This window comes from Salvia hispanica, chromosome 6 (genome assembly GCF_023119035.1).
Source record: "Salvia hispanica cultivar TCC Black 2014 chromosome 6, UniMelb_Shisp_WGS_1.0, whole genome shotgun sequence".
NCBI lineage: Eukaryota > Viridiplantae > Streptophyta > Magnoliopsida > Lamiales > Lamiaceae > Salvia > Salvia hispanica.
Window position 1 is genome coordinate 43,348,849 of NC_062970.1, and position 25,713 is coordinate 43,374,561.

General features: G+C 34.8%; 4 protein-coding genes and 1 long non-coding RNA gene across 6 annotated transcripts; 1 reads left to right on the forward strand and 4 right to left on the reverse strand.

Moving 5' to 3' along the window:
- Positions 1–1,857: 1,857 nt before the first annotated feature.
- LOC125193909 (eukaryotic translation initiation factor 4E-2-like) lies at positions 1,858–3,985 on the reverse strand. The gene is made up of 5 exons (XM_048091848.1): positions 3,637–3,985; positions 3,132–3,297; positions 2,892–3,017; positions 2,171–2,236; positions 1,858–2,087 (listed from the first exon to the last, which is right to left on the reverse strand). The coding sequence occupies exons 1-5, from the start codon at positions 3,918–3,920 to the stop codon at positions 2,040–2,042; spliced, it is 690 nt and encodes a 229-aa protein (XP_047947805.1). The 5' UTR covers positions 3,921–3,985; the 3' UTR covers positions 1,858–2,039.
- Positions 3,986–4,710: 725 nt separating this feature from the next.
- On the reverse strand, positions 4,711–7,322 carry LOC125193908 (protein SRG1-like). The gene is made up of 4 exons (XM_048091847.1): positions 7,074–7,322; positions 6,747–6,994; positions 5,782–6,106; positions 4,711–5,142 (listed from the first exon to the last, which is right to left on the reverse strand). Exons 1-4 carry the CDS (start codon positions 7,296–7,298, stop codon positions 4,903–4,905), a joined length of 1,038 nt encoding a protein of 345 aa, XP_047947804.1. The 5' UTR covers positions 7,299–7,322; the 3' UTR covers positions 4,711–4,902.
- A 4,352-nt stretch (positions 7,323–11,674) lies between these two features.
- LOC125193910 lies at positions 11,675–13,364 on the forward strand. The gene is made up of 3 exons (XR_007171661.1): positions 11,675–11,936; positions 12,320–12,399; positions 12,883–13,364. It is a non-coding gene; the product is annotated as an uncharacterized LOC125193910 (long non-coding RNA).
- Positions 13,365–15,040: 1,676 nt separating this feature from the next.
- On the reverse strand, positions 15,041–19,967 carry LOC125193906 (ABC transporter B family member 9-like). Its single transcript, XM_048091846.1, has 11 exons — positions 19,731–19,967; positions 19,482–19,536; positions 19,217–19,392; positions 18,911–19,132; positions 18,598–18,836; positions 18,003–18,521; positions 17,639–17,916; positions 16,895–17,561; positions 16,574–16,802; positions 15,969–16,499; positions 15,041–15,893 (listed from the first exon to the last, which is right to left on the reverse strand). The coding sequence occupies exons 1-11, from the start codon at positions 19,965–19,967 to the stop codon at positions 15,249–15,251; spliced, it is 3,798 nt and encodes a 1,265-aa protein (XP_047947803.1). The 3' UTR covers positions 15,041–15,248.
- A 1,991-nt stretch (positions 19,968–21,958) lies between these two features.
- Positions 21,959–25,234, reverse strand: LOC125193693 (probable disease resistance protein At1g58602). 2 transcript variants are annotated; one of them, XM_048091543.1, is made up of 4 exons: positions 23,464–25,234; positions 22,558–22,621; positions 22,326–22,412; positions 21,959–22,244 (listed from the first exon to the last, which is right to left on the reverse strand). In XM_048091543.1, the coding sequence occupies exon 1, from the start codon at positions 25,194–25,196 to the stop codon at positions 23,475–23,477; it is 1,722 nt and encodes a 573-aa protein (XP_047947500.1). In that variant the 5' UTR covers positions 25,197–25,234; the 3' UTR covers positions 21,959–22,244; positions 22,326–22,412; positions 22,558–22,621; positions 23,464–23,474. The 2 variants fall into 2 exon arrangements, with proteins under 2 accessions (XP_047947500.1, XP_047947498.1); XM_048091541.1 differs by lacking the exon at positions 22,558–22,621.
- Between the last annotated feature and the right edge of the window lie 479 nt (positions 25,235–25,713).

A 25,713-nucleotide genomic window follows, 5' to 3' on the forward strand; every position in this document is an offset into this window, starting at 1 on the left:
TGAAGCCAATAGCTGCTGCTGGTCCGACGAAAGTTCCCAAAGCTGAAAAACATGGCTACTCAAGGTGCGTATCACTTGACAAAAAACTGAAGCTCGGAGCAGGGATTAAGAATGTAAGTATGGTTTCTCTACAGTCTACTCCTTGTGCTTTCCACTTTCATCAATGTGGCACTAAATGAGTTCTGTGTCAATTTGAACAGGAAAAAACAGGACTAAATGGCTGCACATCATTGAGGAAAACTGCTGACAAAGGTGTGAACCGGTGTCAAGAAGCAGCTATCGATGCTTATACTCGTGGGGCAGTTGCCAATGAAGAAAAAAGCCCTTGTTCAACCTCTGCCACGACTCCTGCATCTGCTGCTGAAGGTGTTCAAATGTCGCCAAAGAAGGCTTTGCGGGTTGCAATGCTCAAAGGCCGTTTTGCTGAAATGGCCTCTTGTGAGAGTGAAAGAAAATCTGCAAGGATGGCACTGGAGAAGGTACATAGTTAGTTCATTTAACTGATAACATTTGGTCAAACAAATTGAATCCTTTGTTTTTATGTCAGTGTTGAGTTCATGCTAACCAAAGTCGAAAACTGTTATTCGTTGCAGATCAAAAAGACCGTTGAGATTGATACGTCTCCTATCCTGCTGAAAGAGATGAGTATTCTATTTGGTTGCTATTCAAATCCCAAGGCTTTGGAGAGAATTGGGTTTTACTTGAAGCAAAACTATGTGGAAGAGTATGAAGTATGAGAAAGAAGATGATCCACAAGAGGGAGAAGTTTTCTAGTAGAAATGTTGTCGTATATATTTCCAAGAATGAAGGAATCATTGATTGAAATTCTTTGTACATACATTCATTAATTGTTAGTATCTATAAAGAGAAGTTTTTTAAAGGCTCACACCCAAGTCTCCATATAGAATGTTAAATCATTTTCTTAGTCCAATCTTTTTTCTAAATATTTACTGGCTCATGATTTAGAACATGGATTTATTCAAAATATTGCCATAAAAAAAAAAAAAAAAAAAAAAAAAAAAAAACTTTCTTGGGGCTTTCTTGGTATCTGGAAATCGTGCATAGTTTTTGGGTAAGCTCAATTTTACCTTAGATGTAGTCAATCAAGTTGTTTAAGTTTTGTTCTTGAGGTTGATTAGCAATTTAGCATCATAGCATGGATCATTGATTCTTTGGAATTTTAGATCATGGGAATTGCCTACTTGCCTTTACACATTAATTTTGAACTTGAGGGATTTATTTTTTCTGTTTTGAGAGTATTAAATCTCTAATTGCACTCAAATTATATTTAAGATCCTATATTTCCAACTTTAGTGACATTTCTCTAAATAGCTTAGATGTACAGCACGTGGTAATAGTACCGGTTTATGATTCTCGAATGTTAAGAGTCCACATTTTGCTTATATAAATTTTAAACGATTAATGCTCTTACATCATAAGATTTGAAAGCAATAAAACTCTCAAGTTTCTAGCCTTCTCGTATTTGCACATGAAAAATGATAACTTTAACTATAATTAGCAAAGTCCATATTTGATTAAATATTTGATCGATTAGTACGCTGTTGTCAAATGAGAAAGAAGATGATTGAGAAGAGGATAAATTTTCTAGGAGAAAGATCAATTATATTTCCAACAAATAAGAATGGAATCATAAAATGAAATTCTTTGTAACACATTCATGAATTTTAATCTATAAAAGAGTCTTTTAAAGTCTTACAACCAAAACCATAGCTTCGCTACTACAATCTTAAACAATAAAATTGAACGTATGTTAAATTATTTTACTAAGTTTTAGTAGTTTGTTAGTATCTTGTAGAACAAGTGCTCAATGCTAAACGTGGAACACGAGATCAAACATTCAGCACGATACCTAATTCTATATCGATGGAAACTCAGAAATAGTCTTTTTTTTAATACAAAAACTGGAGATACTAAAAGATGATCCTATTTCACGTTTTTAGCAAGACAAACAAAGGTAGGTTTCATATTGAACCGATGATTCAAACAGGCCAGCAAGTGACCACCTAGAATTCAGACTGCTAAACCGTATACTTGTTCTTGGCTCCCCTGTCCTTCTTTGCATCCTCCTGCATTATAAAGATGGGGTGTTATCGATCGAAGAAAACTAGCATGATAGATTAAGCTCAACATGACTGAATGGAAAACTTACATGGAATATGAAACCAATGGTTTCATTATAATCCAGAAAATCCTTCCACTGCCTTCCAATACTAAGCTGAAAATTTTACAGCAGAGTCTGAGAAATTACCGAAAAGCTAACAAACATGCTTTCTGAAGCAAAAATAAAGGAATCAGAGCTCAAAAAAAGAAACTGCTGTTGTTACACAGTCATCTTTACGTATAGTTGTTCAGTTTCAACCTCTATATGGTATATCATCTTTTACACAATCTCTAAACGATAAACTGAAGACAGCCCGGGAGAGGATTCTAGAGCACACCCTTTAAATGATCAAAATCTAACAAAAGCTCTTCTTAATCATTGAACACAAGAAAGCTATTGAGATTCAGTTTCATGGCACGGGCAAATTAAGGGCACTTCAAGACATGAACAAGAAACAAGAAACAATAAAATCTGATAAAAGCAACAAAAGACTGTTTCTTCTATTCATGTGTAGTTTGAATAAAAAAGTAATACTAGGTTATTTAATATATACAATTACTATCATCTAGAAACATCGAGGGGGACATTTTATATTGTATTGCCATGAATTACAAAACAAGACAATCACATTTTAGAAGTAACAGAATTGGGAAATGAACCATGTGATAAACCTACAATTATTAATGATGTACAAGAGATCATAATCAAAATAATTTACCAAGTAAAAGCAATTCAATAGGAAGCATTCCGGTTTAACACACAAACAAACCTGAGCAGCTTCATTGGTAGCATTCTTTGTCCAGATTGAAATTTTCTCTTGCCTTGCTCGAACATTCACAACAGCCCCACAAATTTCATCTCCATAATCAAATTGTTCACCGATCATCGCAAGCAACTAAAAGGAATCCAAAAAAAGAACCATAGCATAAATTCAATAAACAGAGAACAAAAAATAGACATATGATGAGCTTGAAATCATCTCGTTCAACAAAGACGGTTTGAAGCATACCGTGTAAAGCCAACAAGTGTCGGATTTACCGCGTGAGTAAGTCACAGTCCACTTCCCCCCATTGGCACAAATAGGATCTTCCCATTTTGGCTCAATATTATGTTTAAAACAGTAAAAGTCAGCTCCAACTGCAAGCTTTCCCGGATGGTGTATATTATTGTAAACACTACAAATCAAGACAGAGAAATCGTAATGTTGGTACGGTTCACATATACATGAAGAGCAACCAACTGCGACAAATGTTTCTACTCAGATTGGGGGAAGGAATCATACATTTATCGGAAATTCAATCACGCCGTTAACCAAGAAAACAAGATTAATTTCAATTCATATCCCTTCCCTAATTCTCCATTTCTCCATGTTTATTTTCAATTTCTTAAAAACCTATGATCCAAAAAATAGGTAACAACATATACAAATGACGAAACTGTGCAATTACGATCCTAATTCACTCAAGAACACCACTATAATTAAAAACCCCCAAAATACTCACACAGCAGTTTACCTCCAGAAATCTTCGACGGTGGAGAAGGTGTAAATCGGGCGCATTGAGCTTCCCCACGCCGCCTGTTTAGATTTTGCGGACGGATTGTCGAACCAGAACGTCCAGGAGTGCTCCAGGGGGTGTCTCGGCGGTGGCAGCGGTGCGACGGCGTCCGAATCGGAGGCGATGATCTCCCCTTCCTCGGCATCCGATTCCTCGCCGTGGTGAACCTTGTTCGACTCAGATGAGTTATCTAATTCCTCTTTGATGGCGGAAGCCGCTGATTTCTCGCTTTCTTCAACCATGACTCTTCTTCGTCACCGATTTCTGCAGATTTGGGTTTTGGAATGTGCAGTGAAAGAAGAAAATGAAAGATGGGGTTTTGGTAGTCAAATGCAGTAACTCTTATAGGCCCATAACGAGGCCCATTTACTCGAATGTGTATTTTCAGTTTTGGGCCGAGAATTTGATCCATGAAAATAGTTCAAATTATTAACAATAAAAATTAGTCTCAATTCTTTTATTTTATCAATTGTTCATTGAAACTCACGTCGTATAATAATTTTTTCATTAATAGAAATTTATCATTTAAGCATTAGAACTCATTTCATCTATAAATAAGATTATTTTTCTTAAAAACAAAGAGTAATTTGTGCGCGACATTTAGTGATCCATTTTTGTATGAGAAAAACTCATGCAAGCGACGTATCACATGTGTGCGAACAATCGACCCGGATTTGACTAGGGGAGAAGGCGAGGCAACTTTAGTGAGGGGGGGAAGGAGAAGGTGACAACGATGGCAGTGAGATGGCGGCAGCAATGCAGGAGACGGGCGAGAAGGAGAATATTAGGTCGCCCGCACCCCGTCTTTTTCTTTTTGTATCATTTTTACATTTTCATATCTTTTTATATATCTTTAATTTATTTTTATATTAATTAAATTTATACTCGTGACCACAAAAATATATACGAGAATATATATCTCTCGAACCACAAAATATATACGAGAATATCCCAATTGGAAATAAAATATGTATGAATATTTATGGGATTAATACTCATTTCACCTCATATAATCTAAGTTTGAGAATTATCTTGATAACAAAAAATAACAATAATAATGTTAATATAATCCCAACTGAAATTTCAGTACTACTCCGAAACCAAAAAACTGTAAAACTTACATGTACAAGAAGCTAATCAACACACATTTAATCAATAGTAGTAATTAATTAATCAGTAATGAAGCAACAATATTATATGTAGAGACTAGAGAGAGATGCATCTTTATATCTTCATGTAATCAAGAAATGATTTCCCGTTGAGCTTCCTGGCAAAGAAATCTTTAACGTACTGCTCCATCTTCAGCCGCCTGAAAATCGGCCGCTGCGTCGTCAACAACGACCGAGACGGCCCCACTTCCGCTTCGTATTTGCAGTTGAAAAACATAGCGATCGTTATTCTCTCTCTCTCCGAATTCACCGTCGCCCTGTGCTCAATACTCTTGAACTCCCCATTGCTCAATATCTGCTTATAAGTGTTTTTGAGTGAGTATTCGGTTTTTGATTTATCCCAAAAATCGAATCAAGAAAAGCAAAATACAAAGTGGAGTATAAAAATTGATCTGAATCGAAAAATAAAAAAGCTAAACTTATATAAAAATATTATAAAAACCGGAAAAAATCTTAAATTTCAAAAATATACACTATGTACAATACTTTATATATTTATTAATATTATATCATGTGCAATTAATTTCAAACATAAAATCAATATTTAAATGTTATCTTGTTATTATTAATTTACAATTTAGTATAACCAAGTATCTTATTCGTTTAAAAATAGATGTCCAAAAAATTGTAAAATACTCAATACTTAGCGGAGATAATATTAATTAAAAAAATTAAAATTTTAGATATTATTTCAATATTAAAACTCTATATATAATTTAACCCGAAATATGAAATTTAACTAAACTTAGTTTTCAATTTTCCCGATTTTTATATATCCAAACTGAACTAAAATTTGAATTTGTAACATTCCCGATCGAGTCAGCATGCACGATTCTCACACGACTAAAAATCTCTTTGATTAATTAATTGAATGATTGACCAAATCTTGGTGAATATATTAGGATTAGGCTAACATGTGCGAGAGTCAACAAACCTCAAGGATGTCTCCTACGTTGACAACAAAGGCGTCGGACAGGAAATGGACGGGCATCCAGACGCCGTCTTTCTTGATCTGGAAGCCTTGGACGCCGTTAACTTGGAGGAGGACGGTGATCCCGCTCGCATCCGAGTGTGGTGTCAGCCCCATCACCTTCTCCGGCTCCGGGCAAGGAGGGTAGTATGTCATCCGCAGTGACTGCATCCCGTCCTCGAACATATCCTCCACCTCCCTGGCGTCCATCTTAAGAGACTCTGCCATCACAGCGAATATCGCCTTTGACAGCTTCTGGAGCTCGGAGATGTAGGCTTCTAGGGTTTCTCTACATAGAGTTGTTCAGTGCACTCGATTAGATTCAAAAACAACATTGGAATTTATTCTGGTAGAAGCTATTTATTCTAAAATTTGATTTCGTAATTTTGAGACAATGATTTTCCACTGTTTCGTTGTGGTGATAGAGACTTTTGCACAATGACTAACATTAAATCAAATCCGAAAGAATATGACATCATCGTTATTGAAGCCACAAGTGAAAAAGTCAAATTTTGAAAAGGGCAAATTGGTATGTGTTTGGTCAAACTTTCCCGAAACTTAAAAAATTGATAAAAAAAATTATGAAATTTAACATTGCTCGCACCTATCCCATGGCGAATTATTTATGTTGTCTCTATGTAATATAGTTTCAAATTGATTATATGATTGAACAAGTGTTAAGTGTCTTGTCAAACTGATGAAGATTCTCATAGATCTAACTCGTTTTTTGACTATCACACCGGACACGAGGTCACTCAAATCAGAGCCCATGGGACAATTGCGAAATAGTATGTTATACTATGCGATTTTTCTTGCCGATTTTTTAAGTTGCAAGACCATTAGACCAACCAGAATTTGACCAAACTTCATGGTTTTTCCGTCAATTTGGCCTTTCGAAAACCAAAAAATTGTTTAAAAAGAATATGCACCTGAGTGATGGAGGGAGATCGGGAAAGAGATGAGGTTTGCGGCGTTGGATGGGATTAGTGATCATGTAGAATCTGTCTGCCCAATCAACTTTTTGATCTTGAGAAACAATTACTGTTTGACCATAGCCTTCAACCTCTCCCTCCCTAATCTTGTATCTCAACCTCTCTTCCAGTGGAAGATTGTAGAATTCTTTGATTTCATGCTTCAATTTCTCCACCAATGAAGTGTTCACCCCGTGATTCACTAGCTGCATATATACGATTATTAGATGATGACATGAATTCCTAACAAAATCCGATAAAACCTAAAATAGAAAAATTTGAAACCTGGAATATGCCCCACTCGGTGCATGTCGAGTGAAGCTTCTCGAGCTGGGAGGCTTTCGTTTGTTCGTTGAGCAAGCTTTCCATGTCGAGAACCGGGATTTCTGCTGCGGCTGAGGATGAAATATCCTCAGACGAGCGTGAAATCGCGGCTTCTTGATCCACAATGTACCGCGTTGGGATCTCGTGGATTGGTTTTTTCACCATTTCTTGAAGGCTCAGCTCCATTCCTAACTAAGATGAATAAATATAAATGTAGTTTGTGTTATAGTGAGATGTTAGGGTAGAAATTGAAGTATTTATAGGCATGACCGCATGACTGACAATTGTATAAGACTGATTTTTGATTTTAGGAATAATGTATAATGTTGTAGCAGTAGAATACTCGGAAATTAAAGAAGAAAAATACTTTTTCAAAGTTGAACAATGACCGGATTTCGACAGATATGTAAGATCCTATTAGCACCGACCCTCTACCGTAAAATATAATATGTGGTGTATAAAGTTTATTAAATATATTAGTCAAATTGTCTAATTATTTTTGTCTGATTTGAACAACTTGGATTAATCTGTCATGTTCATGCAGAATGTTCATTTAAATAAATCAAATTGCTTCCAGAAATGGAGCTGGCGTAGCAGCATATATTAAATCAATAAAAAGATTTTAGAGCTATTATACCTGATTTATTCAATAGAGTTGTTTGATTATCCATTAATTTGTATTTTTATTCGTTAATCTGTAATAGTATATTTCAATCCCAGTATTTTATTTCATGAGTATATAAATACTACTAATACAATATTTTTTGGGATGTTCGGTTGACAAGATTATATCTCAGGATTAAGTATGTATTGGTTTGGTTCATGCATGGAATTGAATCCCACAACTTAATCATAGATGAATAATGATCGATGTGATAATTAGTCATAGTCATCCCACACCAACTAAAATGATCTCACAAATTAAGATGGATCACCATATAATAATTAGTCATGACAACCGAATGACACCTTCATGTAGTATTTTATATTCCTTTGTGGTACATGAGAATATTGTGATAATTCATGTCGAAATACATTGATATTATGGGCTACTTAGCTCATGAATTAAAAAAAATAATAATAAATCTAAGGGATGTGATCGAGTAGTAGGAGACTGGTACATACTTAATCAAATGATTAGGGGATCATCCCTATTTTTAGGTATGGATCATGTGCTTTTGGGCGTGGAGCATGGGTCAGTTATTCCACCCATCGAAGTGCCTACAAATCAACGGAAGAAATATTCACTTGGTCCATTGGGGATACGCCCTTAATAATAATAATAATAATAATAATAATAATAATAATAATAATAATAATAATAATAATAATAATAATAATAATAATAATAATAATAATAATAATAATAATAACTAAAGTACATCAAAGAAAATTAAAACAGTGTGTGTGAGATAGTACATCTTATTCAATTTGGCACAAGTAATTTAGAAATGAACAGTTCAAACACAAGGATTTATTCTTAAATCGGAAGAAAATGGAGAATTAAAAAATAAGTAATACACTAATTGGCTTTGATTTTTGAATTCCTTTTGAATATTTTCAGTTTTGAGGTATTAATAATATGCTATACTCCTTGATTGCATTGTATTATCCAAAAGCAGGAATCAAATTACCCAAATCGCAGGGGCTGTCGACGACAATAATAATAAAAAAAATGGCCACTAGTAGTTCTTAATCTATATAAATACGTATATTTATACAGAGTCATTGTTTATATTTAGTTCTCTGTTGGTCAGTGGTTGTGAAATAATATTAAAAAACTTGTGTATACGTATGGGGAAGCAGGCTGTTCAGACCGGTAAAAGGGTACTTTTGAAGTCTTCCATTTTTTAATGACTAATGTCTTCTTAAATTTCTTTTAGTAGTTCTCCATAATATGTATCTTTTGGTCCCAAATAATTATGATTTGATCTAAGTTTTCGTTAAAATTAATAGTCAAACGTGTTTTATTAAATTAATGGCTTAACTATAATTTAATTAATATTATTAATTTAATATTTAATTTATAAAAAATTTTACTTAAATAAAAATTAACTAAATTAAAAGGAAATGTACTTAAATATGAATTTAATTCATATATAATCTCTATGTAATACTCACTAAAACACTAAAACTTTGTGATAAAAAGAGAGAAGCTTTTCATTAATCGTACTAAGAGAGTACTTTACTGTATTGGGTATAAGTATTTATAAGTAATTTTGTGACAATTTTGGAAAGAAAAATATCTTTTAATTTTTATTCTATGTAAATTTTCTTTTAATTTAATCAATTTTATTTTAAGTAATTTTTTTAATAAATTATAGTATTAAATTAATTAGGTAAATTAGATTATAATTAAATCATTAATTTGGTCAAACAGGTTGACCATTAGTTTTAATGGAAAAAGTCAAGCTTTGACCAAAATATATTGTCTGAGACCAAAAAATCATATATTTAAAGTAAAGGATAAAAAAAAATTTAGGGTAATTGTAGGGGACTAAATTCGTACTTTAGTCTTGTTTAATTTGTTAACACTATTTTATCTTCTTTTTTTTTGGAATGGCTTGTCTTTCATAAAAATATTAATATGAACTTAATTAAACTGCTATTTTTATACTTTGTCGGTGAGAAGAAATAAGTTATTTAATTAAATACTGTTATTCCTAATGCCTCATTTAATTACTCTATGAATTGTTTAATTTGAGAATTAAAGAAAATATATTGAAACAAAACAAACATTTGAATACTCACTTCATAAGCATTGTGTTAAATTTTATGAGAGTAAGATACATTCCTATGTATTAAAGCGTAGTGATACGTGAAGGAGAGATTAATTAAATTGTAGGGTTTCATTGGTTACAATAAAAATGTTTGTAATGGCTCAACTGTTTATATAATTTTATAGACACAAATTTAATTTGATCATTTTCATAAATTTGAAAATTAAAAAATATAGAAGAATGAATCTGGTAAGGACTTAAACCAAGTCGATTTTACTTCATATTTTCAATTTGAGATATAAATTGATAGAAGCTTCATCTTGGACATAATCAAAACCAGAAAAAGTTTATTATAATTATTATAGTCAAGACAAGCAGTTTGAGAAGCTATTCGTGGAAATAATCAATCATATCCATATAATAGTAGGTCGAACATATTATTCATACCTAAAGATTTTGAAATATTCACGTTTTAGAATCAAATCTGGATGCCATTTTCTTTAACCATCTAAATTGTGAATTAAGATGGTTATCAACTTTTATTAATAAACCAGTCGTATGTAAGCAAGTGTTACATGTGCTGTGTCAAAAAATTAATTATTTAATATTGTAAAATCGACTTAAACCAACTTTTTTATTTATTTTATCATATTTGTAGTAGTTATTCTTGACATCTTCAACTTCAAATTCATTTAATAGTTCTAGAATTTTATACTCTATTCCATTTAACGCTGGCGTTGAACCAAACCTAATTATTTATGACACTAATTCGGATAGTTCCAAATAATTTACATATATTTAAATAAAACGTGGCTAATGTCGCGTTTTGTTATATAGAGAAATATGTTTACGTGTTTGACTTATGTGTGGTCTGTATAATATGGAAATTAAACACGTTTGATGAAAATGACAGAATGAATGAATAATAAGATTGGTGTATTACTTTATTTCATTCTTTAATTTATTTTCTGCAGTGAGATGATTACGAATTTTTGGGCCCAAAGCATTGAAATTTCAGCTGTCATGTAATTTAATTAAGAGGCTTGAATCATGCTTTATTGAGATATTTTATTTTTAATTGGGTTATATTTGTTGTGAGTCATCACGTTCCATTCTTTTAGTGTTGATGTAGTAGTAATATTTAATATTTTATGGGCTAAGACATCACGCTTCAATTTTTTTAGTGTTGGTATAATATTTTACAGGCTAAGTAGCATTAAAGTCATAATATCTAATTATTTATTGCGAAAAGTAAATAAATCACTAACGTTTTGTATTCAATTTGGCCACTAATATTTACAGCGAAATACAAATACATCCTTGACCTTAACATTAATGGGCAAACTGAGTCACATATATATGGAGTGCGTTATAATAATAATTCATATTTACGTGGTAATCTAATAACCCTATCATTTTATGGGTCAAAAATATAATTTTTACTAAAAATAATATTTATACATGATAAAATGATATTTTTTCAGCATACATAAAATGATACTTTTAATCAATAAATGATATTATGTTCTATAAAATGATACATTTCGTCCATAAAATGAGGGTTATTAGGTTATCACCATAATTATGTGTATCATATGATCACATCCCCATATATATATATATATATAGGGGAGCATTAGGGTCCAAGTGACTCTTAAGTATTAAGTTCAAATGTATTTCTAGCCCTAGGATTAACTAGATGGAGGGTGTAGATTTGTAATGTACCTCCTTCTCCATGTTACATTATTCAGGCTTCCGAATTACATTATGGGGGTATATTGGGAACATCAACTACATCATACGATTTTAAAAAATGAAGCTCCGAAATAAGGGCCATTTATTTCAACCAACCTCCCACATTCCCCTCACTCTCCATTTCTCACTCCAAAGCAGCCGATTCAATTCCAAAAACCTAGTTCCCTAAAATTCTCTACACATTCAACCTTAGTCTTCTTGTTAGCACTACATTCCCTCACTATCAAATTTTCACCCAGGTGATTCCTTGTCCACGGCAACGGAGGCGTCGGGAAAATTTAACCTGGCCTGGATAATCAAAGCGACGGCGGCGGCGGCAGTAGACGCGACCCAAATTGGAAGTTTACAGGTTTGGGATGATTGAACTTGTTTTATTTTGAACAAAAATTTAATCGACCATTTCTGAGATTTGATTTTTGGGTTTTTGGTTTACATTACTGACATTAGTTGAACAAAGATTTGATTGACTGATTTAAAACAAAAATTGGATTTTTGATTGAATCAAACAAAGATTTAATCGACTGATTCAAAACAAAGTTTGAATTTTTGGTTTACATTACTGAGATTAATCGACCATAGGTTTACATTTATGATATTATTTGACCCTAGGTTTTTTTTTTTGGAATTGTATTTCGTTGAATTGTTGGTTTACATTACATTTTTCAGTATATATTTGATTGGTTTAGTGTTTTTTGGTTGAATTCTAATGTTCTTGTGTATCATTTTTTTCAGTCAGTTCTAACAGATGAAAAAAGAGAAGAACGTGGTCAAAAGAGGACGACCCTGCAAGCCCAATTTTAACACCGAAGATGGTAAGCTTTGTGTCTCTGTTAAGACTTGAGATCTTGAAATTTGAATAATGTAACATATTTAGGCTTGTGTTGGTATTTCTTTTTTGGCATGATCTCTGTTACATTGTTTACATCTGACGGATACATTAAGCAATAGGCTACCGATAATAATGTATAGCTTTTTTGTAAACATTGTTGTGCTAAACTTTACATTATTTCGTCCCCTGCATCATCTTAAATAGAGCTTCTGATAGTTGTGTATTTACATTACACAGTTAGTTCTGTAATATTATGCAGTTTGATCATAATTATAAAATTTACATTATTCAGTAGTTCATTTTTAATCATACATATTTTATCTACTTATGTATAAGGTCTAAGAGGCTAAGAGTTGTTGATGCTACGGATGATTCTTGGGATGATTTTATTCCCATAGCAGCGCTAGACATTCAAATCATGTATTTAAATACATTAGTTGATAATGTAATTTATATTATTTTACAGAGACAGCTTCTCTGAAATGCTGTTGAAATGCGGTCAGCCAAAACTAGGAGCCATTATCAAACGATGTGCAGTTAATATCAATTTGTGGAAATGCCTTGGAGAACCAATTATAACCAAATAGATGACAACATTCACTTGATGAGGCACATGGAGACATTCTTTGGAGCAAAGGAGAAGGAATGACGCTGTGACCTGACAACAAATGGCACCAAAAGTCTAGAAACAATGAGAATGAAGGTGAATAGCACCTTGATTCTGTCCGAGCACAATGCCTGGGCGAAGGTTAGCCAAAATTTAGCAACAGCACACGGGAAAGCCAAGAAGATCAAAGGCAGCTTCGAAAATTGACTCGCGTATTATGGGCAGTAATGTGTTTTATGGCCAGAGATTTGGATTGTGAATCACAATTTTATTTTTTAAAGTCTGTTTTTGGTACTAAGGTTAATGACTTGGATCTAGCTAATATAATTATTGTTTTATCATATTTGGAGTTTATGCGAAACCCTTTAAGAATCTACGTATAATTATTCCAGCTCTAGTAATGTCATGATGCAGCACGTCTAATGTGATGATGCTGAATGTATAATGTAATTATGCTGCACGTATAATGTAATTATACATCGCCTAAAATGTAACCCTATTGCAGACAAGGGAAAAGGGGTCGAAAAACCTAGTAGTGTTCCAGTAATTATACAAAACGTATAATGTAATGATACAACACGTGTAATGTAGTGTATCGTTAATTGTTACATAATGTAAAGAGTATACGTGAACAATCTTTAACAAATTCTATACAAAGTAGATGTCAGGTAGGAATAATGTAATAGAAACTAGTTGTGCCAACGTAAGTTCATTACAACGGAGATCTAGTTGAATAGAAGACGTGCTTATTAAAATATGTCTAAAGCAAAAATGATGCTCAATTTAAATAATAGAAATAGTACAAGCCCATAATGTATGAGAGCTGTGAAGATAATGTAAAAAAAAAAAAAATCAACATTTCCTCTTGCCTTATGCTTCTCCATTCCTTTCCTCTTGCCTATACCCGGGTCTTTTTCGGGGCATGTTCTTGAATCATGATGAACCATGTCACCACATGTCCTACACTTCCGAAGGGGTCTACTCGCTTTCTTTATTGCTTTTTCCCTCAATGTCTTGCCGGTTTGGAAAATAACGCGGCTCGCCTCTACTCCCGTCTCAGTGTATTGCCGGTTTGTACGCAACATCATCAAGTATTTCGTTGCATTTAGCTCCATCAAGTATGACGCGATTAAAGTGCCTGCACGATAATCATATATTTTCGTGCAAATAAATAAAACATTAATCGCAAAACATAACCAAAGTAGGCAGCACAGTATCTAATAATTTGTATACAAAATTGGTAACAGTTTGAGAACGTAAATTCAAATCATAAATCATATGCATAAAAACACTTACATTCTTCCATCGTTGATAACACATCAAAATATAGTTGAGCTGATGAAGGATGAAGCGGATTTTCTTACGGTGCTTATGTTCTTCTTCATGAATAAAATTTGATTTGGTTTCAATTACAAATGAAAAATTAAAACTTCCGTTAGAAAATTGGCGTGAATCATGGAAAATAAATAATTGCATAATATATCTCATTCCATCCGTACCCTTTTATCATTTTTATAAATATTAAAAAAGGATAAAATGGAGCCATATAAATCGTCAGATCCATAATTGAAGGGATGAGATTGACTTGGATATTTGACATAAAATGAGTTATGGACCTGATCACTCTCCTATATATATATATCTAAATTAAGCTGTCCAAAATATTGAGATCTAAACATTGAGTATATAATAATTATAAAATGGAGCAGATATTCAAGAAATTTCAGCACTTATATTCATCTTAAATCTTCTGGAAGACGCGATTGAAATTAAAAAACTTTTCTTTAGATTTTGAATTTTGTTCCTGTATTGAATTCACACACAATTCCATCACCAACTTTATATTTATTTAATTTATATAATTAATAATGTTAATAACATGTATATTTGAAGTATGAGAACCAAACTAATGTATTAAAACCAAAAGAAATGAGAGTTTGAGTTAGATGATTAGTGAGAAATCAAAAGTGTAAGCATACAAATCAATGAACAAGAATAATTATAACTGAATAACTACTTCTCAGAAATCAAAACTTCCTTCCAACACAAAAAAGGTTTATTGACAATCATAACTGCCATTTTGTCCCTCTTTCTTCCCAATCATGGTAGCAAAATTAGAAAGAGAAAAGCAGCCAATCAAGAATTATTATGATCAACCTAATCAACACAGAAAAAAGCATATTGACATACTTATTTAGACTCTTATCTCTGATTTTCATCACTCACTACTGTGCACTTGCATGAAGAGCAACCAATGATGCATACACTCCATCTTTGGTCTTCATCAGCACATCGTGCTTCCCCTTCTCACAAAGCACTCCGTTCTTCACCACCGCAATGACATCCGCCCCCATTATTGTCGTCAGCCGATGCGCCACCACAACCGTGGTTCTGTTCACCATCACCCGATCCAACGCGTCCTGCACTATTTTCTCCGACTCAGCATCCAGCGCGCTTGTCGCCTCGTCAAGGAGAAGGATCTTAGGATCCTTCAGTATTGCCCGAGAAATGGCTATCCGTTGCTTCTGACCACCTGATAACTGCACGCCTCTCTCCCCAACGCCCGTATCGTAGCCATTAGGCAGCCCGGAGATGAAGGTGTGAGCATTGGCTGCTTTCGTTGCATTGATGATCTCTTCCTCTGTCACCTCTCCCTTTTTCCCGTAGGCGATATTGGCTCGGATTGTGTCGTTGAACAGCACCGGCTCCTGGCTCACCAGCCCCATTTGATGCCTCAGCCAACTCAGCCTGAACTTCCTGAGCTCTACTCCGTCCAAGAAAATCTGTCCCGAGTCAGGATTATAGAATCTCTCTATCAGAGCAATGACGGTTGATTTTCCACTGCCGCTTTCGCCAACTAGAGCAACTGTCTGTAGAAAGTAGGAGTCGTTTTAAGCAAATGTGATTATTGACAGAATTGAGATGAAATTGAACAATATACAGACCTTTCCAGAAGGTATGGAGAGGCATAAGTCTCTGAAGATTGGAATATCAGGCCGTGTGGGATACTTGAAACTGACATGAAGAAGCTCAATCTCACCGCGAACGCTAGACAACGTCGTGCCATCCTCTTTGCTTGAATCGATCTTAGGCTTGCTGTCGAGCAGCTCGAATATAGAGGCAGCAGAGTCTTTCACTTTGTTAACATCCGGAGCTGTAGCGCTAGCTTGGGAGATCCCAGTCGCGGACATGGTTAAGGCGAAGAAAACCTTGAATACTTCACCAAATGATGCTCTACCGTTTTGAATGAGAATGGCTCCTATATAGAAACAGAAGGCCTGGGTGCAGTAGAGCGCCAATGCACCAACACCAAAACCTGCACCACTAACAATTCCGAGCCTGACTCCTTGCTTCAGAGGACCCTCGCATTTCTGCTCGTACATCTTCATCACCTTGTCCTCAGCGCTGAACGACGCCACTGTTCTGATACTGCCAACAGCATCGTTTGCAATTTGGCTAGCCTCTTCATACATAACCTGCACAAACATTCCATTCAAAAACTTGTTTCTCATGTGTGTGTGTGTGTATTTGGTTGGTGGTGTGAAGAGACCTTGGCATCAGCAGAGAAGCCTTTGTAGAATCTCATCTGAAGGAATCCTTGTAAACCAACAAGAGGGAGGACTGCTAAGATAATGATGGCCAGCAACCAGTTAGCAGTGAAGGCAATGATGAGACCTGCTAAACAAGTGGACATATTTTGAGCTATCAGTCCCAAAGCATCCCCCACAATGCTTCTAACAGTTGCGGCATCACTTGATAATCTCGCTCCGATTGCTCCACTGCACATATCAAACACCTCCAACCATCACAAACACGCACCAAAACAGAAAAAAGGGCGTTCAGATATTAACTTCATTAGATAGTGACAAACCTTGAGTTTGCAGGATCATCAAACCAACTGATCTCTTGGTGAACGACCTTCTTGAACGACAAAGAGCGAATCCTCTGGATCAATTTTCCACCCGCAACTCCAAAGAAGAAGTTCTGTACAGGAAGGGCCAGCAGAGTACTGAGGCCTAGCACAACCATCATAAGCCCCCAAAAACTGGAATCCTTCTTGAGCTGACTCGGAGGTTCGAAGAAGATTCTGATAGCTGTTGACAGCAAAAGCCCAAACATAGGGAAGACCAAACCCTGCACTCCTGCACCTACACACCCAAGTAGCAAGTATGGCACTTCGGGTTTGTTCATGGCTGCTAACCGTCTGATAGAAACTTTGTTGCGTCTGCTCGTTGTGTGTTCGTCAGGTTCTTCTTCATCATCTTCGATAGGTTGGATTCCGCGCAGGTCAAAGTTAGGAACACCGTAAAGTGTGAAAGAATGCCTTGATGAGTCATTGCTTGAGGATTTGCGCATGGAAAGTCTCTGGCTGTCGGATCTACTCAAGCTTCTCTCGGATCTGCTCACGCTTCTTTCTAAGGCGTGAGGGGTCTCTTCTTGACTGCTAGGACTACTTTCAGCCTCTTTGCTCCTTTCTTGCATGCGGACAAGCTGCGTATAAGCTCCTTCAGGATCTTTCATCAGTTCATCATGTGTGCCTATGATTCAAATGTTAGTATGTACTAGATCGCAATTAAGACTGAAATGGTGAAAAAACATATGCATATGCATGCACCTTGCTCGACCAGTTTCCCTTGATGCACAACAGCTATGATATCAGCATTCCTAATAGTTGTCAAACGATGTGCAACCACCACTGTTGTACGGTTTGTCATGACATTGTCGAGTGCTTCCTGAACTGTTCGTTCTGATTCGGCATCAAGAGCGCTCGTTGCTTCATCAAGAAGTAGAATTCTGGGATCTTTCAGAATGGCACGAGCAATTGCAATCCTCTGCTTCTGACCCCCAGAGAGCTGGGTGCCATGTTCGCCCACCATTGTATCAAGACCCTGCAATGTTGAAGCTTGTCATTTCCAAAATCCTTTAGGAAAAAGCATGCTAAAGAATATCAGACAAAAAGAGGAATATGTCTTTCCTTTGGTAACTTGTCAATGAACTTAGCAGCATTAGCAAGCTGAATAGACCTTCGTATCTCTTCATCTGTGGCATCTTCCTTCCCGTATAGTATGTTCTCTTTAATGGAAGTGGCAAACAAGATAGGTTCCTGGCTGACAAGTCCAATCTTTCCTCTGATCCATTTCAGCTTTAACTTCTTCAAGTCAACTCCATCAATCAGTACTTCTCCAGCTTCAGGATCATAAAACCTCTCCACGAAGCTAATCACGGTTGATTTGCCACTCCCACTCTGCCCAACCAAAGCAGCAGTCTTCCCACTCGGTATGAAAATCGAGAAGCCTTGAAATATCTGGACTTCTGGCCTTGCTGGATATCTGAAATACACATCTTTGAGCTCGATCTCGCCTTTTATATCCTCCAAAATAATTCCACCACAATCAGCATCAATTTTTGGTTTCCGATGGATGGTCTCAAACATCTTGTAGGCAGCAGCTTGCCCGGCTGCAAAGGCGTTCACACACGGAAAAGCCTGGCCAATTGCTCTGGTGAAGAAGCATAAATCATACTTAGCGAAATATGTTAATCTGGAAAACAATAAACTAAGTTACTGCAACTTACATCCCCCCTGTCATGATGGACATGATAACATTCACAACTTTCCCTCCACTGTATCCTTTGGTGATTATCAGTTTGCCTCCATACCAAATTGCAAGTCCATAAGTAGAAAAGACCATGAACAACATGCAACCAAATCCAGTGCCAGAAGCTAGCCCTTGTTTCACAGAAGCCTTATAAGCAATAACCAATTTGGCGTCGTACTTATCCACAGCTTGTTTCTCACCAGTGTAGGATTGAACCTACACAAACAAGTTAATAGCACGTTTTAACTTGACAAGGAAGAAGCAATGGGATCGAAATTCTGAAAACATACCGTCCTAATTGCTGAAACTGTTTGTTCAACTACATTTCCGGCATCAGCATAAGCAGTTTGTCCACGTGTCGCCATCTTCCCCATGAGTACAGCCGAAACTGCTCCTGCTGCAACAAGAGCAGGAATGCACGTACACAAGACGATCGACAGGAGCCATCCTCTACAGAAAGCAATAATAAAGCCTCCAAAGAATGTTGAAAAAAATTGAATAAATTTTCCCACCTGTTCATGATCAAACTCATATTTAAGAATCCTTGCCTCTTTTATAACTTTTACAATGACTATTATCCTAACTTAAGAGCTTACTTTTTCACCCATGGCTTCTTGAATGAGAATCGTATCGCCAGACATCCTCCCAATGATCTCTCCTGTTGATGTTTGAGTATCGAAGAACTCGACATCCTGCCTTAATATAGTTTTCAAGTATAGTCCTCTTATTCGAGTAGCCTGTCTCTCACCAGTTACCATCCAACACACCATCTCTGTTCATGATTTCACACACAGAGTTTATGGCAATAAATGTAAACCGCAAATTGCATTCAAATGCAGTAAAAAAGGAATTAATACTCACGCAGAAGTGAAGCAATACCAGCAGCAATGCCCAAGTATACCAATTTCAACGAAACCTGCAAAATTAAATGCATCGCTTCATACAAGTTCAAATTCAAATCAATTTAGGAACAGGAAAGGATTCAATCCAGCAATTAATCAAACGAAACAACTCGATTCAGCATTATCACGTTTAATTAGACGACAATCGGCTGCATGAAATCCCCAAAACAGAACATTCAACAAAAAAACAAAAACCTAAATCGATCACCTTCGAAACTGCATGCACCACAGTTGATCGATCACCACCGCCGAAGGAATCGATCAACTCGCCGAAAATCAGCGTCATGAGCGGCTGCGACACGCCATTCCCGATGGCTGAGATTGTGCCGACCACCATTAGAAGTATGTCGAGCTTGTCTGCAAAGGAAAACAGTTTATAAAACGGAACTTTCTCATCATCTTTCTTCTCCGGTGGCTTCACCGCCGCCGCCTGACCGTCGGCCATTATTCTGCGATTTAGAAATTTTTTTTACGAAACACTTTTCTCAAAACTGAAGAAACAATGATCAAATTTTGATGTGAAATATTAATCAGATCACAATTTATAAGTTGAGTGTGTTATATTTATAAATATATATACGTATAAAAGATTTGTTGGATGAATCAGTTATATAGCCGTCGTTATCTCTTTTATGTTAATTTTATTTCTAGAATTTCATGTGATATTTATACACTTTAAATTAGGTAGTTAAATGTGACAAAATCTAGCCACTGAAATACTTCAGATACGGAGTATAAAATAAAATATATGAATGTCACATTTTTTATTGTGTGGAATATTATAGTCAAAGTTCATTCAATTCTAGCCCTTCGTTCTTTGATTTTGGTGTTTCTATAAAGAAATATTATTGCCCAGGTTATAATAATAGTAATAGATCCATTTATTTACAAAATCTTTTTATAGAATTGAAAAATAATGACTGAGATTTCCTTCTCGTAATATATATATGTGGAGATAAGAATTAATCACAAATTTACGTATCTATGAAAGTCAATCACACGTTCCATGCACTAGATTGCGTTGCATTATAAATGTAGTTTATCTCATATGAACGATGTTTTAAAAATCGGACCGGACCTGCTGTTATGATAGGTTTGATCGTGAACCGGCATGTAGTCCAGTCTGGTTCAGCCTATAAAGCAGTTAGCATATCATACCGTTCTGAACTGTCAAAACCATCCAGTCGGGAATCGACCATTCTCTACTCTTGAAAATGTTTTTCAAATTTTTAAAATTTTGTGATTGATAGGATCAAACATATGACCTCTGCTAAACTTACCAACACCTCTATCTTGTTGTCTTGTTGTGGATCCCGAGGCATGAAATTTATCCGCAGCAGATCGAAATGTTAACAATTGGGGTGAAACAGTGGTTTTTGGACGGAACGGAGCTCCATCTGAGTCCGTTATGGGTTTCCTAATTTGCTACCAAACAAAGAGAAGAACATGGATAAAAAGCCTTAACCATGCTCTTGGTAAATTAAGTACTCCTACTAACCATGTCACTTTAGATTGGAGGAGTACTAGAAGGAAAAAAAATAAAGAATCCAAGCCCAAGAGAAAGTCATACTGAAGTAGTACATTCTATCAAATCTCTTATAAAAGTACGGAAATAATTTTTTTTGTATTCGAAGATTTAGTTAATAAATGAGATAAATAATTTAATTTTATGTGAATAAATAAACATGAGTTCATTTTATTGACCATTCATTAATGAAAATTCTTTCTTTAATAAATGTATAGAAATAATGATGCATGATATGTTGGCAACCTAATTCCACAGTGAATCAGTGTAGTCACAGTTTATTTTGTCCAATGAAATTCGGCTTTTTCATTATATTATATTTTTTGAGGTGTACTTATAACCTTCATATTGCCATTCCAATTTAAATCTATTTCCTCTTAAAACTTATAACGCGTTTTTCCTATCCCAAAATTGTGGAATGATGGAAATGTTAGGCTAGATGTTCTCCTCTTTTTAACAGATGACACTATTGATGTATGCCCATTTTTGGTAGTATTTCACATGTGGTGTGACTTACCTCATTCTCAGCATTTGGCCCTTGTTAAATGCATCCTTCGTCCCATAAAATTTTTTAAAATGATTTATTTTTTGTGTTGAATGGATGAGAAAATATAATTTTTATATTAATGTGAGAGATTTTTTTCAAAAATGGAAATATAATATTTTTATAGAATAAAATCAAAAGAAACTAGACATTTTTTTATGGGATGAGTTAGCAATTAATCACAGCTCTCGGTAAAGATATAATAAAATTGTTGTTTGTTCAACAAATATGTTAACCACAAGGCACTTATGTCACTTAACTTGAAGGGTGTATTAAAGTTAAGGAACGAAAACCAAAACTTCATTTTTCTGGTTCCTTCAATGTTGGGCCACATTTTTTGGGTTAGGCTTATAGCCCACTAACCCACTAAATAACATGTGTACATAGCTTAATCAAGCAATTCAATACAATAATGAACAAATCTTCATAGAGCAATTCAATACAAACCAAATTCAAAATTTTACAATAGTGAACAAAGCTTCATCGAGCAATTCAATACAAGCCAAATTCAACCCACACATAATTATAAAATACTTCACACTTTCAACATTTGAATTATTGCACACCATCATAGTCAATTCAAACACAACATCATTCAAATATAATATCATATTCAACAACGATATTGAAGCTCGAAGGAGGAGAAATGTAACCTGCAACACAAGAAAAATAAAATTAAACGATACTACATTATAATGAGTTGAGCTTTATTAACACTTTAGCAAGGAATGTACCCTTTAGAGAAAGGTAAGATGCTGTTTTCATTGAGCACCAAAAGTGGTAGTAAGAATCAGTTATTCTCCAAAGGATCAATGCTCAACCTGTAAATTTAGCAATAATACAAAAGATTTCTCTTGTTATAAATACAAATAAATGAAAATAAAAACATAATGACAGGATTAGACTTTATGATTTTATTTTGCCAAGTAATTTTCAAGAGCTTATAAGCCTCAATTGAACCAATACCTTGTAACTGTGGGCACATAGGCAACAAAAATAGTAAAGATGTGTTTGGTTTGATGAGTAGTGCCTAATTTAAAAGGATCAAAGAATTATAAGAATTTGTAATTATTAATGATATCAAGAATGAAAATAAGAGCAAATACAACTACTAATTTGCAACTGCCAAGCGAATTTTTATTCTCGTTGCCACAAAAATTCAAATTCTACTATTTCAATGGAACATAAATAAAAGTTAGCTCAGATAATAGATTTTATTAAGAGTTTTGAAATATCTAATATCTAAAATTTCAATCCATCTTATTAAACAATGGATTAACTTGTACTAGTAAAAGCCTTCTTGAGAGTTCTGTTAGCTTTAATTATAAGACCAATTAAACAAGAATAAATCTAATACTAATAATAAAAAACGATTCTTTTTGTAATCAACCATCACCTGTAATGTTAGAGTAGAATCCTTATATAATTTACATCTTGGGAACATATTTGCCTCAGTAATTAGTAGAAGGAGATAAAGATGTGTTTTGGTTAAAAAAAGTATATATGAATAGGAAGCAAACACTACTTACAATTTGTCACATGAACTTAATTTTCTGTTTACTATCCAAAAACTTTACAATATATATAGGGTGTGTTCCAACTCTTTGATGTAAAATGATGGAATCATGGAACATTTATATTTTCAGTATTTATTTTGAGAAGTTTTATAGATAGATAATTATCCCCAGACATAATGGAAAATTTTCCTGGGCAGCTCATTTTCCCTTTTTCATTTTAATCCACAAAGGGACCACTAAAATATTATACACATATAGAAATCAATATTTTCTTATTACTCATTTTCTTACTATAAATTTGCAATTAAATGAAACTCGCCAAAACTAACGAATAAAAATGTGAGAAATGAGATACCTGGGTGAAGACTAGTATTTGAAACGAATTGTGGGGACATGGCGGACTTTGTGGAAATCCTGTCCTGCTGGTGATACCCTTTCGCTCAATTCCGGCATTTTCTTAATTACGAGAGTCTGAAGGGTAGAAATGCCACTCAATCCCTCTGGAACCATCTTCAGACAAGAACAGTCTGTGATTGTTAATTTAGAGAGAAGGGGCATGGCTCCTGCCTCCACTCTCCACACCTTCAACTTTGGTAAACCTAATAATAACAGCTTCTTGAGGCAACGAAAACTGTTTGCTGGGCATGTCATCTTCTCCCCAACAAATGATTCTTGATGCATTCGCAATATTATCAAGCAAGGAAGCTTTCCTAGTATCCCCATCGGATCATCCTCAATCTCACAACTATTCAGTACCAAACACTTAAGTTTCGAGCTCGACAAATCACTCTCGCACTTTGCTAGCGCCTTCGCTGATTTAGATACAATAGTCAAATCATAAAGATTGGGACATGTCAAAGCCTTCTCCAGCATTCGCTCACTTGTTAAGTCGCAACTTCCTTGAATGATTACTTGACAATCTTGTATCTTGTTCAAGTTCATAATGTCATTCATGATAGCTGACAAGCTTTCATTATCGTATATTTTTGCTGTAAAATATCGGAGATTCTTCATTCTGTCCATACATTTAAGTTCATGGCATCTACTATCAAGCCATTGTAGAGTCTCCAACTCATATACTCCCTCATCCAATCTTAGTCGATAATTTCTAATATTTTCATCTCCATAGATAGGAAGAATCAAGTGTTTTAATCGCAACATCTCCTTAAAAACATTTGGAACTTCAACATTCTTTGAAAAGTTCAAATCAAGGGTATCCATATATACCAAATTCTTCATGGAAGAGGGTAGCTTATCAAGTTCACATCTTTGTAAACGCAAACGTCTAAGGTGAACAAGTTTAGTGATTCCTCTCGGTAACTTTCCTCCTGCAAATTTGAATCTAAACAAAAATAGATCTCTCAGCAATTTGAATTTCTGAAAATCAACTATACTTTGTCGGGGGAACTCATCAACAAACGATCCTGTGAGATTGAATAATTGAACAGTCCTTATATGCTCGCTACTATCTTCTCCACAAGCAACTATATTCTCATGCTCGACTTCATTTCTGAAATGTATTGCCAGATGTTGTATCTTCATATGCGACGAAGCTTCCCGTAGTAAGGTACTAAGTTTCCCACCTTTATACTCCAAACTCAGCACACCAAAATGCTCCCTTTTTCCCAATTTCAAACATAGTTCTCTTACTACGTCATGAAGTTTGCATGTAGCATACTTTTTAGTTCTATCTACAACATCATAACCAAGTTTCATTTCAACTTGAACAATGGACCTGGAGGCTAACTCACTTAAGTACAGCTCAGCGATATCCATTAAAGTGTCATCCTTGTCTCCAATATTCTCATATGAAATCATGCCTTGTGCTATCCACATGCTATATAGATAAGAAGCATATATGGTTGCATCCTCACCCAATATACCCAAATAGAGAAAGCAAGGCTTCAAATAATAGGGTAAACTTTCATAGCTTAAATTCAGCACTCCATCAATCCGCTCTTCAACTCCATATATGGCTGCTTTGATGTGCTCATTTACTGATTTCCACTCAACAATCGATTTTTTCTCTCTCAAGACCCCACCGAGTAAAGAAATTGCCAATGGCAAATAACCACATTTTTGTACCATTTCTTTCCCAATAATTTCAAATCTTTCTTCCAATGCAAAGTCTGCATATTAAAGTAATAATAAATAAATGATGATCGATTGAATAGTACAATTCTAAGATAGTAGCCTTACAAGTTTTTTAAATCTAAGTTACAAATTGCTCGAGACCTAAAAGTTCATTCAAAATATATGGCAAAATAAGCTTATACTACTCTATAATAAATTAAGCTTCAGTGCTTATGAGCACTTCAGAAATAATTTTATCAACTCAATTTATTTTTTAACAAATTATAAGCAATGGTAAAATTACAAAAATAGTTCTAGTGTGCTGTGTGTTCGAATATTTACTTTTTGATTTCATTTCTTTATAATTTTATCTCTATTATGACTCTAATTAGTACTCCATGTCCCATTAGAAATGCAACATTTTCCTTTTTGGGTTGTCCCACTAAAAATGAAACGTTTCCTAAAATGGAAACATCACTCTCTCTACTTTTCCCTCTCTCTTACTTTACTCTTTCTTCATTAACTCACAAAA

What these genes read in the sequence shown, in the direction of transcription:
- LOC125193909 (XM_048091848.1), bottom strand. Translation starts at nt 3,920, where the DNA reads ATGGTTGAAGAAAGCGAGAAATCAGCGGCTTCCGCCATCAAAGAGGAA. An exon ending in ACACTTGTTGGCTTTACACG is followed by an intron (nt 3,018 to 3,131) that starts GTATGCTTCAAA and finishes GATTCCTTTTAG; the next exon opens with TTGCTTGCGATGATCGGTGA. An exon ending in CCATTGGTTTCATATTCCAT is followed by an intron (nt 2,088 to 2,170) that starts GTAAGTTTTCCA and finishes TTTATAATGCAG; the next exon opens with GAGGATGCAAAGAAGGACAG.
- LOC125193908 (XM_048091847.1), bottom strand. Translation starts at nt 7,298, where the DNA reads ATGGAGCTGAGCCTTCAAGAAATGGTGAAAAAACCAATCCACGAGATC. An exon ending in CCGAGTGGGGCATATTCCAG is followed by an intron (nt 6,995 to 7,073) that starts GTTTCAAATTTT and finishes GTATATATGCAG; the next exon opens with CTAGTGAATCACGGGGTGAA. An exon ending in GATCTCCCTCCATCACTCAG is followed by an intron (nt 6,107 to 6,746) that starts GTGCATATTCTT and finishes AACTCTATGTAG; the next exon opens with AGAAACCCTAGAAGCCTACA.
- LOC125193906 (XM_048091846.1), bottom strand. Translation starts at nt 19,967, where the DNA reads ATGGCCGACGGTCAGGCGGCGGCGGTGAAGCCACCGGAGAAGAAAGAT. An exon ending in TGGTATTGCTTCACTTCTGC is followed by an intron (nt 19,393 to 19,481) that starts GTGAGTATTAAT and finishes AATCATGAACAG; the next exon opens with AGATGGTGTGTTGGATGGTA. An exon ending in CAGTTTCAGCAATTAGGACG is followed by an intron (nt 18,837 to 18,910) that starts GTATGTTTTCAG and finishes TTGTTTGTGTAG; the next exon opens with GTTCAATCCTACACTGGTGA.
- LOC125193693 (XM_048091541.1), bottom strand. Translation starts at nt 25,196, where the DNA reads ATGGTACAAAAATGTGGTTATTTGCCATTGGCAATTTCTTTACTCGGT.